Raw genomic sequence first — 19,902 nt, forward strand, 5'->3', positions numbered from 1 at the left:
TCACAGGAGATTGGTGCAGAAGCTAGAGAATCAGGCACATATAACAGGAAGGGTGCTGCAATGGATCAGAGAATACACGACAGGGAGGCAACAACGAGTCATGGTACGTGATGAGTTATCACAGTGGGCACCTGTGACGAGCAGGGTCCCACAGGGATCAGTCCAAGGACCAGTGCTATTTCTGGTATATGTGAATGACATGATGGAAGGGTTAGACTCAGAAGTGTCCCTGTTCAGAGATGATGTGAAGTTAATGAGGAGAATTAAATCAGATGAGGATCAGGTAGGACTCCAAAGAGACCTGGACAGGCTGGACACCTGGTCCAACAACTGGCTTCTCGAATTTAACCCCTCCAAATGCGGTCATGAAGATCAGGGAAGGGCAAAGAAGACCGCAGACAGAGTATAGGCTAGGTGGCCAAAGACTGTAAACCTCACTCATGGAGAAAGATCTTGGGGTGAGTATAACACCAAGCATGTCTCTGGAAGCACACATCAACCAGATAACTGCTGCAGCATATGGGCGCCTGGCAAACCTGAGAATAGCTTTCTGATACCTTAGTAAGGAATTGTTCAAGACACTGTACACCATGTATGTCAGGCCCATATTGGAGTATGCAGCACCTGTTTGGAACCCACACTTGATCAAGCACATCAAGAAATTAGAGAAAGTTTGCGACAAGATTAGTTCCAGAGCTAAGGGGAATGTCCAATGAAGAAAGGTTGAGGGATATCGGCCTGACGACACTGGAGGACAGGAGGGTTAGGGGAGACATGATAACAATATACAAAATACTGCATGGAATAGAGAAGGTGGACAGAGACAGGATGTTCCAGAGAGGGGACACAGAAATGAGGGGTCACAATTGAAAGTTGAAGACCCAGATGAGTCAAAGGGATGTTAGGAAGTATTTCTTCAGTCATAGAGTAGTCAGGAAGTGGAACAGCCTAGCAAGTGATGTAGTGGAGGCAGGAACCATACATAGCTTTAAGATATATGCATAAATATATACATAAATGAGTGTCTGACAAGAAAACGACAAAACCTCCTGTACAGAGTGAGAAAACTAAAACGTGAGAGTAATGATAAAATTCACCAGTGCTTTGTACGTGATGGGCATATTCTAGTAAGAAAAACAAATGTAGGCCGTGTGTACTATATTACAAATGAAAATGAACTAGCAAACTTCCTTCATGATGCAAACATTACAGAGTCTGATTGATATTAGTGACCAAATCATTGTACTACGTTAGTGTATGCTATTATGCCATTAGTGAACTAATCCCAGTACTATCACCTCCTAGATAATATTTACTACCTCATTATCCATGTGTCCCACACAATTCCTTGTGTGACCCAATTTGTGTTATCCTCCCAGATTTCCCTTTCACAATTTATTACTTGTTAATAAGATACTCTTTAATAATATCTGTATTACCATTTATTCCTACTTCAGCACTGTTATAATTCTTTTATAATCTTACCTAATTTTCCCTTTGCTCCCAAACTACAAATAACAAACTAGTGTATGTTCCTACTGCTCTACTGTGCAATTCCCTGTACCATCTTCCACTAGCTAGTATCAACTACCTCAAATACTATTTCTATATTGATATTAATTGCTCAAACTTTATGCTATAAGGCAAATCCTACTCCCAGATTAATTTCATATCATAGTGTCAATCTATTTAAAGGTTGTTTTACCACTACTTAATTTAGTCCCTTTTTACATTTCTCCTGAAATAATTCTCTATATACCAATACATTGTACTGCCCTTTATTCAGTAATTGCTATACTCCTAGTTCTAACAACAATTAAAGGGCTACTTTCAGGAGATTTAATATCTTTTCCCTGTTGTCCATTTTTTTTTTTTCAACAAGTCGGCCGTCTCCCACCGAGGCAGGGTGACCCAAAAAAGAAAGAAAATCCCCAAAAAGAAAATACTTTCATCATCATTCAACACTTTCACTACACTAACAAATTATCACTGTTTTTGCAGAGGTGCTCAGAATACAACAGTTTAGAAGCATATACATATAAAGATACACAACATATCCCTCCAAACTGCCAATATCCCAAGCCCCTCCTTTAAAGTGCAGGCATTGTACTTCCCATTTCCAGGACTCAAGTCCGACTATATGAAAATAACCGGTTTCCCTGAATCCCTTCACTAAATATTACCCTGCTCACACTCCAACAGATCGTCAGGTTCCAAGTACCATTCGTCTCCATTCACTCCTATCTAACACGCTCATGCACGCTTGCTGGAAGTCCAAGCCCCTCACCCACAAAACCTTCTTTACCCCCTCTCTCCAACCCTTTCGAGGATGACCCCTACCCCTCCTTCCTTCCCCTATAGATTTATATATGCTTTCCATGTCATTCTACTTTGATCCATTCTCTCTAAATGACCAAACCACCTCAACAACCCCTCTTCTGCCCTCTGACTAATGCTTTTATTAACTCCACACCTTTTCCTAATTTCCACACTCCGAATTTTCTGCATAATATTTACACCACACATTGCCCTTAGACAGGACATCTCCACTGCCTCCAACCGTCTCCTCGCTGTTGCATTTACCACCCAAGTTTCACATCCATATAAGAGTGTTGGTACTACTATACTTTCATACATTCCCTTCTTTGCCTCCATAGTTATTTATTATAGTTATTTATTAAAATACTCCAGGTGCTATTAACTACCTCAGGTGCTACTGATTTTCTTTTTAATACATTCTTTTATTTTTATATTCACTAGCTCCTTTATTTTAGCTGTAAATAGTTCATAAACTCACATTTGTTAAGATAATTAAGGTGCTATTAGATGCTAAAGTGTATAACTAATTATCTCTTCTGTAATAATGATTAATAGGCTGAAATATCTACTAGGGCATAAGAAAGGAATTTATAGGCGTATCAAAAGAGGTGAGGGTCATCTTATGAATCAGTATATTGACATTAAGAGGGACATTAAAAAGGGGATAAGAAAAGCTAAAAGGGACTATGAAATTAAAGTTGCTAGGGAGTCTAAAACTAACCCAAAAAGTTTTTTCCAGGTCTATAGAACAAAAGTCAGAGGTAAGATAGGTCCCCTTAAAAATAACTATGGGCATCTTACTGACAAAGAGAATGAAATGTGCTCGATTTTAAATAATTATTTTCTCTCGGTTTTTACACAGGAAGACATTAACAATATTCAAGCAATTAATTTTTATAGTGGGCCAGAAGAAGATAAATTATGTAACATCACAGTCACTAGTGAAATGGTTGTGAAGCAGATAGACCGACTGAAGCAAAATAAGTCACCGGGTCCTGATGAGGTTTTTTCAAGGGTTCTTAAGGAATGCAAAATGGAACTCTGTGAACCATTAACTAATATTTTTAATTTATCTCTTCAAACAGGTGTAGTGTCTGATATGTGGAAGATGGCTAATGTAATTCCTATTTTTAAAACAGGGGACAAGTCGTTACAGTCAAATTACCGCCCAATAAGCCTGACCTCAATTGTAGGCAAACTACTAGAGTCAATTATAGCTGAGATTATAAGAAGCCACCTCGATAAGCATAGCTTGACTAATGATACTCAGCATGGATTCACAAGAGGCCGGTCTTGTCTAACTAATTTATTAACTTTCTTCAGTAAAGCTTTTGAGGCTGTTGACCACGATAAAGAATTTTATATTATTTACTTAGATTTTAGTAAGGCTTTTGATAGAGTTCCGCACCAAAGACTGTTAAAGAAAGTGGCAGCTCATGGCATTGGGGGAAAAGTGCTCTCGTGGATCGAGTCATGGCTCACAGACAGGAAGCAGAGTGTGTCCATAAATGGGGTTAAATCTGACTGGGGATCTGTAACAAGTGGCGTTCCACAGGGATCAGTCTTGGGCCCATTGTTGTTTATAATATATATAAATGATCTTGATGAGGGAATTACTAGTGATATGAGCAAATTCGCCGATGACACAAAGATAGGTAGGATAATTGATTCAAACGTAGATGTTAGGGAACTTCAGGAGGATTTAAACAAACTTTTCTTGGTCAGAAAAGTGGCAGATGCAGTTCAATGTAGATAAATGCAAAGTTCTGAAGCTCGGGGGTGTACATAACCCTAGCACTTATAAGTTAAATGATGTAGAACTTAGCCATAAAGATTGCGAAAAGGACTTGGGGGTTATGGTGAGCAGCAACCTTAAACCAAGACAGCAATGCCTAAGCGTACGTAATAAGGCAAATAGATTACTGGGATTTATATCAAGAAGAGTAAGCAACAGAAGTCCAGAGGTCATACTGCAGCTTTATACATCATTAGTAAGGCCTCACCTAGATTATGCAGCTCAATTCTGGTCTCCATATTACAGAATGGACATAAATTCGTTAGAAAACATTCAGCGTAGGATGACTAAATTAATACATAGCATTAGAAATCTTCCTTATGAAGAAAGATTGAAGACTCTTAAGTTACATTCACTTGTTAGACGAAGAATGAGGGGAGACCTGATCGAAGTGTATAAGTGGAAGATAGGTATTAATAAAGGGGATATTAATAAGGTCTTGAGGATATCTCTCCAAGAGAGAACTCGCAGTAATGGATTTAAATTAGATAAGTTTAGATTTAGAAAGGACATAGGAAAGTATTGGTTTGGAAATAGGGTAGTTGATGAGTGGAACAGTCTACCTAATTGGGTTATTGAGGCTAGGACTTTGGGTAGTTTCAAATTTTGGTTGGATAAGTACATGAGTGGTAGGGGTTGGATCTGAGTGGGACTTGCACATCAGAGCTTATTTCTTGGGTAGCATTGAAAATTGGGTTGGGCAAATGTTTTGTTAGTGGGATGATTTGTAAAGGACCTGCCAAGTATGGGCCAACAGGCCTCCTGCAGTGTTCCTCCTTTCTTATGTTCTTATGTAATAATCCCTTTTTCTTTTAAATTTTTACAAGTTTTAGAATAATTACAGTCTTATGAATAAGTCTAGTTGTAGATTCAATATAAATCTTACATTATTTTACTCAGAAAATCTAGTTTGTAAAATTACTCTCATCCTATGATTACAGGCTTAGAACCTGATGTAAAGTTTTTACTAAATGAATTACACGAATCAAACAGCAACTGCAATTACTATACAGCAGACCAAGCAGATATATTACTCAGTGCAAACAATAACATAACCATCTTTAACTACAATGAGCAAACATTATGATGACCTCACAACATTACTCAATTCCCTTCATTCCAATATATCAATCATCATACTAGGAAACTACAAACACTCTGCGATAATAGTAATTGGAAAAGTTTAGGAAGACCTGAAATTATTCAAAATCTTTCATCTCGTCCACTGTCAACCACAGAAACTGAAGCCCTCAGCTTAGGCCTCAAATTCGCAACAGGAATTGCGAAACCAAAACAAGACCTCAATTTCACCGCCAAAAACTACAGACACAATGACTCCGACTTCCAAAAAGGCTATCTTCAAGGCATCATCTCAGCAGCCATCTCAACACGCAGCTCCCCAGTCATACCTCGACGTTACATCAATGCACTCAAAGGTTTAGCAGAAGACACGACCATCAGGGTCACCACCGCTGATAAAGGAGGTGGTGTTGTTATCATGAACACTGACGATTACAGGAACAAAATGCTTAATCTACTTAATGACCCAGATACCTACAAACCTCTCACAACTAACCAAGTGGACAACCTCACTAAAACTTTTCTTCAAAGGACTCGCCGCATTCTGAGGGGCTCAGAACAAGGGAAGAAACTTCTGCACACCATGCCCAGCAACCCCAGACCTGCCAGAATGTACGGCCTGCCAAAGACTCACAAGCCTGGTATCCCACTGAGGCCCATATCCTCGGGAATAGGCAGTGCTCCCCACCAGCTCTCAGGAATTCTCGCCAAACACCTCTCTAAACTCCTGGGCACTATCAGTCCAGCACATCTCAAACACTCAGGTGATCTTCTCAATCGCATTCGCAACATCAACATAAGGAACAAGAAACTTTCCAGCCTTGACGTGACTTCCCTATTCACTAAAGTACCTACTAAACAAGCCATCGATCTCTTGCGCAGGAAAATTGACGATTCACATGATCTTCCCATTCCAGCCAGCGATTTCATCGACCTTGTTGAACTATGTGTTGGCTTTACGTGTTTCTCTTTCGAAAATCACCTCTTTCAGCAGACTTTTGGACTACCCATGGGTTCGCCACTCAGTGCAGTCCTGGCGAACCTATACATGGAACATAATATATCAATCATCACACTCACAGAAACCTGGCTTAAGCCTGATATTACAGATGTCTATACCATTCCTGGCTACATGGCCATACACAACTGTAGAACAGGCCAGCAAGGGGAAGGAACAGCTATATACTACTCAAATCAACTCGAATGTATCAATAAATCTTGCACAAGGGACAAACATGGAGAATATATCATAGCCAAATTTAAATCAAAAGACCTGCAAAAACCCCTCAGTTATAAACATCTACAGAGTACCACAGTCAAACATTTACCACTTTAGTGAAAAACTAGGAAACATGATTACTGATGCACACATAAATAAAGACCACCTACTACTAACAGGAGATTTCAACATAAACATACTACACGACCAGGACCCACAAGTAACCGAATTCACAAACACAATGAGTAACTGCTTGTTGCTACCAGCAATATCTAAACCTACAAGAATCACTTGAGACAAGCATCTCCTTAATAGACCACATCTGGACAAACACCATATCCCCTTTAAAATCAGGCATAATCACAGACAACACTACAGACCACTACCCAACCTTTCTCATAACTAATCTGGGCAAACTGCCACAAGACATTACTAAAGTAACCTTCAGACTACATAATGAGGCAGCAGTTAACAACTTCATAGCAGCTATGAATAACATCTATTGGCAAAATGAAATCGAAACATATACAGATATCAATGAATGTATAAATAATTTTCTAAAAAAAGCCCAAAGCCTCTATAACATTGTCCCCAAAAAACTAAACAGATCACAGCAAAGAGACTGAATAATCCCTGCTAACACCAAGCATCCTCAAATCCATTAGCACAAAGCACAAATATGAAAAACAATACAGAATGGGTCAAATAACTAGAGAACAGTCTAAACGTTACTTGTCAGCACTTACCAGCCTGATAAGAAGATCTAAAAAATTGCATTATGAAAATAGATTACATAACATCAAAGGTGATATGAAAAAAACCTGGAAAACTATCTGAAATTCTTGGAACTAAAAAGTTATCCAAACACAAAACAATCAAACTAACAAAATCAGATGAACCCCTACTCACACCTACTGAAACAGCGAACAGACTCAATGTTTTCTTCTCCACCATAGGAAAAAAATCTAGCGAACAAAATACAGTGGACCCCCGGTATTTGATGGCATTGGTATTCGATAAATCCGGTATTCGATGCATTATATCGCAAAAAAATTTTCCTCGGTATTCAATTGAAAACCTGGTATTCGATACGATTCGTACGAGACCTGTCCACATGTGGCCTGAACTGCCCCGTGTGTGCCAGTGTTTACAAGCCAGCCAGTGTGCGCACATCTAAGGATACATTCGGTACATTCCATATTATCCATATTATCACTGTGTTTGGTGCTTGTTTCTGCAAAATAAGTCACCATGGGCCCCAAGAAAGCTTCTAGTGCCAACCCTTCGAGAAAAAAGTCGCTAATGACTTATGAAATGAAGAAACAGATAATTGCAAAGTATGAAAGTGGAGTGCATGTGTCAGAGCTGGTTAGGTTGTATAATAAACCCCAATCAACCATCTCTACTATAGTGACCAGGAAAACGGCAATCAAGGAAGCTGTTCTTGCAAAAGGTGCAACTGTGATTACGAAACAGCAACCGCAAGTGTTAGAAAATGTTGAGAGATTGTTATTGGTGTGGATAAATGAAAAACAGTTAGCAGGAGATAGCATCTCTCAAGCGATCATTTGTGAAAAGGCTAGGAAGTTGCATGACGATTTGGTAAAGAAATTGCCTGCAACAAGTGGTGATGCGAGTGAATTTAAGGCCAGCAAAGGTTGGTTTAAAAGATTTAAGAATCGTAGTGGCATACATAGTGTGATTAGGCATGGTGAGGCTGCCAGTTCGGACCAAAAAGCAGCTGAAAAATATGTGAAGGAATTCAAGGATTACATAGACAGTGAAGGACTGAAACCTGAACAAGTATTTGTGATGAAATAGGCCTGTTTTGGAAGAAAATGCCAAGCAGGACCTACATTACTCAGGAGGAAAAGGCACTCCCAGGACATAAGCCTATGAAAGACAGGCTTACTCTTCTCATGTGTGCCAATGCTAGTGGTGATTGCAAAGTGAAGCCTTTATTGGTGTATCACTCTGAAACTCCCAGAGTGTTCAGGAAAAACAATGTCCTCAAGGCTAATTTGTGTGTGCTGTGGAGGGCAAACAGTAAGGCATGGGTCACTAGGGACTTTTTCTATGACTGGTTACACCAAGCATTTGCCCCCACTGTGAAAAATTACCTAACTGAAAAGAAATTAGACCTTAAGTGCCTCCTGGTATTAGACAATGCCCCTGGTCATCCTACAGACTTGGCAGAGCGACTTTCTGGGGACATGAGCTTCATTAAGGTCAAGTTTTTGCCTCCTAATACCACTCCTCAACTGCAGCCCATGGACCAGCAGGTCATTTCCAACTTCAAGAAACTGTACACAAAAGCTATGTTTCAAAAGTGCTTTATAGTGACCACAGAAACTCAACTGACTCTAAAAGAGTTTTGGAAGGATCACTTTAATATCCTCAATTGTATAAACCTTATAGGTACGGCTTGGGAGGGAGTGACTAAGAGGACCTTGAACTCTGCTTGGAAAAAACTGTGGCCAGAGTGTGTAGACAAACGGGATTTTGAAGGATTTGAGGCTAACCCTGAGAATCCTATGCCAGTTGAGGAATCCATTGTGGCATTGGGGAAGTCCTTGGGGTTGGAGGTTAGTGGGGAGGATGTGGAAGAGTTGGTGGAGGAGGACAGTGAAGAACTAACCACTGATGAGCTGATAGATCATCTTCAACAGCAAGAGGCCACACTTGAGGAAACTGCTTCGGAGGAGGGGAGAGAAATTGAAGAAGTTGCCTACTTCAAAGATTAAGGAAATGTGTGCAATGTGGCTTAAAGTGCAAACCTTTTTTGATGACAATCACCCTAACACAGCTATTGCAAGCCGTGCTGGTGACTATTACACTAACAATGTTGTGAAACACTTTAGGAATGTCATAAAGGAACGGGAGGTACAGGCCACTATGGACAGATATGTTGTGCGACAGAAATCCAGTGACTCTCAAGCTGGTCCTAGTGGCATTAAAAGAAGAAGGGAAGTAACCCAGGAAAAGGACTTGCTACCTCAAGTCCTAATGGAAGGGGATTCCCCTTCTAAACACTAACACCTCTCCCCTCCTCCCATCCCATCAATCATCACCAGATCTTCATTAAAGGTAAGTGTCAATTATTTTATTGTTATCGTAATTATTCTATTGCATTAAACTTAATATTTCATGTAGTAAAATTTTTTTTTCATACTTTTGGGTGTCTTGCACGGATTAATTTGATTTCCATTATTTCTTATGAGGAAAATTGATTCGGTTTTCAATATTATCGGTATTCGATGAGCTCTTAGGAATGGATTAATGTCGAATACCGGGGGTCCACTGTACCAAGCGCAAACACCCATCCATCAGACTAACTCATAGGTACCTACGCTATTCCTAGCTCCAACCAACCCCATAGAAGTTACGCACATCATAAACACCCTTAAAAACAAGGCAGGAGACATAAACAACTTGCCTGCTTTTATGTACAAAAAAGCTTCTCAAGTATTGTCACCAATTATTGCAATGCTCTTTAACAAATCCATTGAATCACCTACCTTCTCAACAATCCTCAAAATAGCAAGGGTCACTCTGATCCACAAAGGAGGTGACCAAGCTGACATGAATAACTATAGACCAATATCTAACTTACCACTGCTCTCTAAAATCATTGAAAAATTAATTCATAGACTGATCTATTCCTACCTCGTCTCACACAACATATTAAGCCCTTGTCAGTTTGGATTCAGGAATAATAAAAGCACAAATGATGCTATCATACACATGCTAGAACTAATATATACCGCACTCGAAAATAAAGAAGTCCCGCTGGGCATTTTCATCGATTTACGTAAAGCTTTCAATACAGTTGACCATGAACTGCTGTACTCCAAATTAACACACTATGGTATCAGAGGCCACTCCCTCAGCTACCTAAAATCATACCTTAGTAACAGAACTCAATATGTGTATGCAAATGATGCAAACTCTTCCACCCAACCAATCACAGTAGGAGTCCCAAAAGGAAGTGTCCTTGGACCACTCCTCTTTCTCATCTACATCAATGATCTACCAAATGCATCACTACTACTCAAACCCAAACACAGTCAATACCGAATTGCAGAAAATATCTGCCTGGATGATGACTAACAAACTTACCCTGAATACTGATAAAACCTACTTCATTCAATTTGGAAACAAAGCTGCAAATGATCCAATTAACATAATGCTAAACGGATCATCAGTCACAAGATTGACAGAGAGAAAATTCCTAGGTATCCACCTTGACAGTAGCCTTAAGTTCCAGACACACATACAACAAATCCCCAAGAAAATCTCCAAGACTGTAGGCATACTATCAAAGATAAGGTACTATGTTCCACAATCAACTCTCCTGGCTCTGTACCATTCACTCATATACCCTTATCTTACATATGGAATTTGTGCATGGGGAGCAACAACATCCAATCACCTAAAACCCCTAATAACCCAGCAAAAGGCAGAAGTAAGTATGATAATAAATTCCCACTCCCACCAGCATACTCCACCAATTTTCAAAAGTCTGAATCTGCTCACAATTAAGAACATCCATACTTATTCATGTGCCTACTACATACACAGAACAATACATGCAAATATAAACCCTCCACTCAAACTTCTCTCCAACCTAAACAGGACACATGACCACAACACAAGACACATCTCTTTTTGATACACCTCGTGTCTATATCACACTGCGTAAAAACTCTATGCACATAAAGGGCCCCAAAATATGGAATTCATTACCAAAAGATATTAAAGTAACCCAGTCTGAAAATCAATTTAGGACTCTTCTCAAAAGCCACTTAATCACCCAAGACTAAACGCTAATACTCAGTACACACATACTCACTTATGTTCTCCCACATCATAACTTCAACAATCACTTTGAACCTTTTATCCATTGTTGACAGGAAAATAATTGAATCATTGTTTTCACGAAAAGCATTTTTGAATAGATGAATTTATCTTTTGTCTAATACAAATTTTGATTCACTTATAATTAATCAACTATTCAACTATGAAATAATTACTATCCTACTGTACAACTATGATATACTCCTTAGTGTAAAGTAGTCTGTAGCCAATAATGTTAAGTTGGCCCAAAATGTCTAGGCATAATACAGGTCTCCCTCAACATTTGCGAGGGTTAGGGGATCAAGAGCCTCGCGAATGTTGAAAAACCATGAATGTTTGGTGCCCCAATATATTGTAGGGAAATATATTACAATACTGCTTCCTTAACTTGTTGAACCATGAATAATCATAAAATACATGAAAACGTCGTAAATTGTACTAAATATATACATGTTATGCTTTAATAATGTATGTTATTTAATAACATGTATGCTAATATCATGTATGTTATTTAATAACATGTTAATAACATGTATGTTATTTAATAACATGTATGTTAATAACATGTATGTTATTAAATACCACAGACTTCACCACTGCGAGTCCCTACTACCCTCCCTCCGACCCCCACAACTGGCAGCCAGCCCTCCCACCACTCAGTGTGGTGAGTGTTTTGTTTGTTCATTATTTGCTATTAAACTACAGAATAAATAATGGCTATTAGGAAAGGTATTAGATGGTGACATCATGTGTTTACTCTTGAACACAGCGAAGAATCGAACATTTCTGCTATTGCTAATAATAACAATAGTAATAATAATAATAATAATAATAATAATAATAATAATAATAATAATAATAATAATAATAATAATAATAATAATAATAATAATAATAATAATAATAATAAATATGATATAATTGAAGAAGGAAATTGTACAAAAATACGAGGGAGTGGTTGACACATCGTCAGTGTGACTTTGTTTATGCTGGAGTGGACATTAGTCTCCCTGCTCTTCCAAACATTTCACAATAATTCAGCGGTTGAGGCAGTGGTATTTAATAACATATATGTTATAAATAATAATAGTACATGTTATTATTAATAACATGTATTATTATTAACATGTATGTATTTAATAACATATATGTTATAAATAATAATAGTACATAATATTAATAACATGTATTATTATTAACATGTATATTATTAAATACCATTGCCTCGATCACTGCCTCTACCACTCCAGTCACACTCAATCTACAAACACCAAACACAATGAATTATTGTGAAATGTTTGGAAGAGCAGGGAGACTAATGCTCACTCCAGCATAAACAAAGCCACACTGACGATGTGTCAACCACTCCCTTGTATTTTTGTACAATTTCCTTCTTCAATTATATCATATTTATTATTATTATTATTATTATTATTACTGTTGTTATTATTAGCTGTAGCAGAAATGTTTAATTCTTTGCAGTGTTCAAGAGTAAACACATGATGTCACCGTCTAATACCTGTCCGAATAGCCATTCCAATATGCAGTCATGAATGGGTTTACATTATTTATACTGTAGTTTAATAGCAAATAATGAACAAACAAAACACTCACCACACTGAGTGGTGGGAGGGCTGGCTGCCAGTTGCGGGGGTCGGAGGGAGGGTAGTAGGGACTCGCAGGTGGCGGGAAACTTAAATATGATTTGGCGGCAGGGAATTTGGTGGCTGGGAATTTGGCGGTTGGGAATTCGCGAATGTGTGAAGCCCGTGAAAGTTGAAAACGTAAATGTTGAGGGAGACCTGTAGAGGCTCTCTCTGCATTGCAACCCACTATTGTAAATCCAAAATCTCAATGTACTGTTTGCAAAGACATAAAATAAATAAATAAATAAATAAAAATAAAGCTCATGGAGGAGGAAGAGAGAGGACCTAGTAGCACTCAGTGAAGAGGCAGGGCCAGGAGCCGAGTCTCAACCCCTGTAACCACAATTAGGCGAGTACTGTGTGAAGACAAATGGTTTTTAGGATTTGACATGCTGTTGGAGTGTGAGCAGGGTAATATTTATGAAGGGATTCAGGGAAATCAGCAGGTCAGACTTGAGTCCTGGAGATGGGAAGTACAGTGCCTGAACTCTGAAGGAGGGGTGTTAATGTTGCAGTTTTATAACTGTAGTGTGGGCACGCCTTTGGCAAGACAGTGATGGAGTGAATCATGATGAAAGTTTTTCTTTTTCAGGCAACCCTGCCTTGGTGGGAGAAGGCCGATGTGTTGATAAAAAAAAAAAAAAAAAATATCAGGAGTGAAAAATAATGGTTATGCCAGCATTTAGTCTCAAAAAATACCATATTAAATTTTGAGCAAATGCATTATCACATATTAAATGAAGCATAGACAATGTACTAGACTACAATAATAAGCAAAAGCATATTAAAGGAAATCTAGTGGTGCAGATACAGTTAAAGACAGTATAGAAATCTCAATATCTGCATTAAATTTCACAATAAACTAAATATTAAAGTTGATAAAAAGTGAATGATAAAAATTATGAAAAATAGCGTAAATTTATTAATCTGAAATAAACAACTACAGGATAAGTCATAATGTTTTTTTTTTTTCCAACAAACCAGCCATATCCCATGAAGGCACAGTGACCTAAAAAGAAAAACCAAGTTTTTGTTTTTAAATTTAGTAAAAAGTCAACATACAATGTTAAATAAAATCCAGTCATTCAGACAACAACAAAATAACATAACATACTCTGAGGGCAGCAATGTACATGGTCTGGACAACACACAGCCGTGGGAAATGGACAACACCCATATTCCATGTTTGCCAGTTGACAACAAGTCATGTAATCTGGACATCTGAAATGATTGCACAGGCACATGAACCCTCTAAATAACTTTAATGTAGAGTTTTCCAAAGAAATTAGGTGAAAAAAGTTAAATTACAACAGGAGATGGAAATCATCATCAGCTAGGTACACGAATACTAGTGTCGAACTATAAACATGAAATTACAAAGCAATAATATTATAGAGAATATTAAAAACATCTTAACATTAAAAATACAATGCACATATTTAATCAAAAGCAATGATAATACCAAGAACATATAACAAAACTTCGCAAACATCAACCATAAGCAGTACAGGCAGGCCCCGCTTTACAGTGTTTTGCTAATACAGTGGTTTTTAATTATACCAATTCGTCATTTATACAGACTTCCTACAATAAATATATTCACCACTCACTATAAGCTAAGGACAAAATTATTTTAAGTTAACTAATGCTTGTACTGTATATGCATTTTGTAGGTATAGCTCTATTGTTCAATTAATATATGATAGTGTATGTTATCTGGCTTTAACATGCATTTGAAAGTGAATAAAGGATGTTTCACTTTAGAGCAATTTTCGCTTTACAGCACTAGCCTGGAACCTAACCTGCTGTATAAGCAGACCCCTTCATGTACATATTAGCATAAAAAACATTAATATCATATATTATAACCTAAACATCCATCCTATAAAAACAATAGCATCAAGAACATGAAAAACATCACATAACATTACATCCTTAATATAAGGTAGCATAGCCTAATCACATTATGTATGCAATACATCTCATTAAAAAAATTGGTTGTCTGGACTGGGTTTCAGATGTCACTAGTGAGGCTGCTGCCAAGGTCTTTCAACTCAAAACAAGAAAAAAATTGTAATCATGTTGCTATTACGTTTGAATGCTGTTACAGTGGTACCCTGACTTATGATTTCCGAGTTATGAGCCGTCGCTCAGTCGATTTTTTGCTATGAGTTGTGAGCCAAAATCTGAGTTACGAGTGAGCTTCAGATATGCCGCCATTCACAGGAGAGGAAATGTCAAAACCCCCGATAATAACCAATGTGTAACATCCTTTCAATTTTGATACCACTGGTAGTGTCATCCTGCCAGAATGTTCTATAAGGTATGCCCTAAGTAAAGAGAAACAATTCTGGAACATGTGTAATACATGTTTGGCAGGCCGGCTAGTTGGGTGGGTGGCTAGCCAGCTGGCTGGTTGGCTGATTTGCTTTGGCTGTCTCTATCTCCTTCTGTCTGTCTGTATCTATCTCTTGTCACTGTATCTGTGTCAGTGTCTGTCTCTATCTCATAGGTACACATAAATCCAGTAATACATAGTCACAAACACTAATCTCTGGTCGAAGGAGACTCGAACCTACGACCAGAGATTAGAACCTACGGCCAGAGATTAGCGTCTGTGAATACTTCGCCTGTTCTGCGATTTCTAAGTTATATCTGTGAATACTTCGCCTGTTCTGCGATTTCTAAGTTATATCTGTGAATACTTCGCCTGTTCTGCGATTTCTAAGTTATACAAAGTGTAAATTACCTAGGATAACTGAAAAAATCCAGACAAAGTGCTATACTATGCATGTAGTTATAAGGCATAATAAGCATGACTGGCAAGTAATACACATTTTCACTCGTTCAGGAATCAGAAGTGACTGACTCTGCATCGTGTGTAATACCTGTTGGCTCATGAGCAGCTCTCTCTCTGAGACAGACAAGTAGAGAGATAGGAAGACAGAAACACAGGCAGACAGAAAAACAGATAAGCAGAGACAGAGATAAACACAGAAACAGATAAGCAGAGACAGAGATAAACATAGACAGATAGACAGAAACAAACAGATACAGACATGTTTATTTGTAACAGTGAAAAATAAAGCCAAGGCAGTGCACGATCATCAAATGTCACTCCACTGGCAGTGGAGTGGCACTCAACTTACACCGTGCTTCAAGGAGTTTCATATATACTCCAGCATTTCTAAAACATTGCTGGGACCTGGCAAAAAAGGCAAAAATCATTTCTTATTTATAAATACATTTTTCTTACTTTAAAACCCGTAACAAAACAACTGGGGTGATTTTTCAGGGGCTGGAATGGATTAATGGCATTTCAATTAATTTCAATGAGGAAAATTTATTTGATATACTAGCAAATTGAGTTACGAGCTCAGTCACAGAATGAATTAAACTTGTAAGTCGAGGTGCCACTGTATACTGCATTCTATGTTATTTAGTTGTTGATGCTACCAATTCTGTTTTTGGTTTCAGGCAGATTACTGTTCTGTAGGGATGAAGTTAATATGAGAGATTTCATTGCTTAAGGTCATCATGTGAATGGTCAAGATAATAGATAATGTCACAATGTATGACTTTTTGGGTTATTGTAGGTTAAATCTACACTGGGTATTATATTGTGCTCTTTGGACCATTGTAAAAACAAATTGTACCTGGGGCATGGGAAGAGTAGGGGTTGATTCAAGGAAGGGGCCAACTAAAAAGAGATATCAATCAGACAAACATATGACAAAGACACATGGAAAAGTATAAGCCTTAATTATAAGTTTTCTTCAAGATAAAACTCTCTGTGAGTGACACTTCTATAACTGTTTCTTCAAGGATAACTCTCTCCTTGAGCAACATTTATAATAAAGGCAGTGAAGGGACTTGAGCTAGAGTTCGTCACGGCCACGCTAGCTGGAGATTCATCTGTAAAAACTTGCATTTGTGGTCACAGTGGTGCCTGTGCTAACCTTCCTATGGTGTAGAAATATACCTAGTTGGACGAATCTTATTGTGGCTAGCTGGTCTAGTGGCTAACGCGACGGGCTGGAGTTTTGAGACTCTCTGACCGCGGGTTCAATCCCGGCCGGGGTATGGTTTGTTTGCAATCGTGTCATTACGATTTCGTGAGTCGAGCCAAAGGCTTATGCTGTTTCCAATGCCTCCATCATCATGGAAGAGAATGGTAGCCCCAATTTCTTGCATGAAGAACTCTTATCACCATGACACCTATTAAAAGGTTAAGTGGACTTACTTGACTAATCCACCAGGGCAGAGGGTCTCATTAGCATAAGACATTCCTAGAATCGCATACAGCGCCCCAACAATGAGGTTTATGCCCACCATCATGCCTACAACAGCTGCTGTGGAGAGAAGCAAACACAGTGTGTAATTCTTTCAATTGTTATATAATTTATTACATTGATGAGAAAATGCTCAATTTATTATGGTCATACATTGCCTGGGAAATGGAAGATAATTAGGTTTGATCCAAGGAAGGGGGTGGTAACTCCAATTCCTTAAATCAACAGCCCTTCACTAACCTCAAGGTACCCCTTAAAGGGTATGACACACAGGATATCCATAACATTATCATCATGAGGAAGCACTAAATACGAAAGGGTCACACATTGGCTGGGGAATAGATCATCAGGTTTGATCACAAAAAGCAAAAGTAACAAAAAATCCTTGAATCAAAACCCCTTCATGTCCCTTGAAGTGACAAGCTGTCCAGTACATGCTTTGCAAAACAAAAATGATTACTTACAGGAATTTTTCTACACTATTTTTTTTCTTCGGGTTTTGAAGCAATTTGCTCAAAAGTCCCTTCTGATGACTGCAAGAATTGTGGAGTTACTCTAGTTGCTCCTCTTGTTGTGTTGATGTCTTGCTACTCTTGTTGTGTTGATGTCTTGTTACTCTTGTTGTGTTGATGTCTTGTTACTCTTGTTGTGTTGATGTCTTGTTGCTCTTGTGTTGGTGATGTCTTGTTGTTCTTGTGTTGGCAATGTCTTGTTGTTCTTGTGTTGGCAATGTCTTGTTCCTCTTGTTGTGTTGATGTCTTATTCCTCTTGTTGTGTTGGTAATGTCTGTTGCCACTAGTTACTTGTTGGAAATAACTTGTTCCTCTTGCCTCTGCTGAGTGGATATACTGTTTTATTATTAAGGTTTATATATTGCCCAGTTTGTTGGTAGTCTATAGGAATAAGTTATTGTTTCAGTTATTTTCTGCATTATATGAAGTGGGATTTCACAGACTCACAATATGGAAATAAGTCACCGACTTTTTTGGATTATCCTAGGGAATTTACACTATGTATGATAATTGTACATAATTATGTGTACCCTTGCCTACATAAACTTACTGACCCTATGTATTATTTTTACAAGTAACTGAATTATTACTATTATATTCACGGAGAAGTGCTCAATCCGCACCTTTCAAGGCAGGTGAAATTGCCGACCTAGAAAATGTACAGAGAACTTTCACGGCGCGCATAACGGAGATAAAACACCTCAATTACTGGGAGCGCTTGAGGTTTCTAAACCTGTATTCCCTGGAACGCAGGAGGGAGAGATACATGATTATATACACCTGGAAAATCCTAGAGGGACTAGTACCGAACTTGCACACGAAAATCACTCACTACGAAAGCAAAAGACTTGGCAGACGATGCACCATCCCCCCAATGAAAAGCAGGGGTGTCACTAGCACGTTAAGAGACCATACAATAAGTGTCAGGGGCCCGAGACTGTTCAACTGCCTCCCAGCACACATAAGGGGGATTACCAACAGACCCCTGGCAGTCTTCAAGCTGGCACTGGACAAGCACCTAAAGTCAGTTCCTGATCAGCCGGGCTGTGGCTCGTACGTTGGTTTGCGTGCAGCCAGCAGCAACAGCCTGGTTGATCAGGCGCTGATCCACCAGGAGGCCTGGTCACAGACCGGGCCGCGGGGGCGTTGACCCCCGAAACTCTCTCCAGGTAAACTCCAGGAACATGCTCCAGTAAATACGGACTAATGGACTACAATACGCAACATGAATTATCTTCACTATTTTATCACCTTGTACAAAATAATTTACCATCACATAGTATTTTATCACATGCAACAGCATAACTTATATTCTACAAAGTCGTAAACAGAGGTTTACCACCCATACTTATACAAGCACAGGCATGACGGACTACACTATATTACCATATTACAGGAGTCACACTGGGGGAATGGCAGGTAACCAGGTTTGAGAATCGGAAGCCATCAGATTCAGTAATGGGTAGGCAAACAAGCAGGTTCAGGAACAGGCAAACAAGCAGGTTCAGGAATGGGTGTCAATCAGATTCGTGACTGGGAGGTAATCAGGTTCGAGAATGGCAGGCAATCAGGTTAGGGAATGGGATGCAAACAATCAGGTTCGGGAATGGGGTGAAATCAGGTTCAGGAATGAGGCAAACAATCAGATTCGGGAATGGGGTGAAATCAGGTTCAGGAATAAGGCAAACAATCAGGTTCGGGAATCAGAAGCAATCAGGTTCGGGAACGGGAGGCAAACAACTATGTTCGATCCAAGGAAAGGAACAAGTGAATTTCCACGCATCAAGAAACCAACCTTTTGGGGAGATAATGACGTATATATATATACTTACACTGAGTATTTGCCAGAGAGGGAGAGGAGACGTGTCTTGGCAGCAGGTTTGTGTAGCCCTGACGCTGAGACTGACTAGCTCCGCCCGTTCCCGCGTTCATATAACCCACTCAAGAACGTATGCACTGGACACGTACTGAACCTGAACTTTCCTAAGTCATTTTTATTTCCTGTACTAACACCCAAGTCCGTCTTGGTAGGGGATAGATATGTTATATATGTATGCATATAACCATGCCACATACAAACTAAATAATGTAGATCTTAATATTACGGACTGCGAAAAGAATTTAGGAGTTTTAGTTAGCAGTAATCTGAAACCAAGACAACAGTGCATAAGCGTTCACAATA

The 19,902-nt window shown here is 38.8% G+C and overlaps 1 protein-coding gene across 9 annotated transcripts in view; it reads right to left on the reverse strand.

Annotated features, from left to right (window-relative positions):
- Window positions 1–19,902, reverse strand: part of LOC128693734 (progranulin) — an 88,960-nt gene that overhangs the window by 43,766 nt on the left and 25,292 nt on the right. For 3 of the 9 annotated variants that reach the window (XM_053783571.2, XM_053783569.2, XM_053783566.2), the window contains exons 1-4: window positions 19,553–19,703; window positions 17,673–18,043; window positions 17,160–17,268; window positions 14,031–14,137 (exon numbers count right to left, since the gene is read on the reverse strand). In XM_053783571.2, coding sequence (XP_053639546.2) covers window positions 14,031–14,137; window positions 17,160–17,254 — 202 coding nt within the window. In that variant the 5' untranslated portion in view covers window positions 17,255–17,268; window positions 17,673–18,043; window positions 19,553–19,703. Of the gene's footprint in view, window positions 1–14,030; window positions 14,138–17,159; window positions 17,269–17,672; window positions 18,044–19,552; window positions 19,707–19,902 lie in introns of those variants that run through there. The other 6 variants (XM_070091185.1, XM_070091183.1, XM_053783567.2 and 3 more) reach the window with 5 other exon arrangements.

This window comes from Cherax quadricarinatus, chromosome 34 (assembly GCF_038502225.1).
Source record: "Cherax quadricarinatus isolate ZL_2023a chromosome 34, ASM3850222v1, whole genome shotgun sequence".
Lineage (NCBI taxonomy): Eukaryota > Metazoa > Arthropoda > Malacostraca > Decapoda > Parastacidae > Cherax > Cherax quadricarinatus.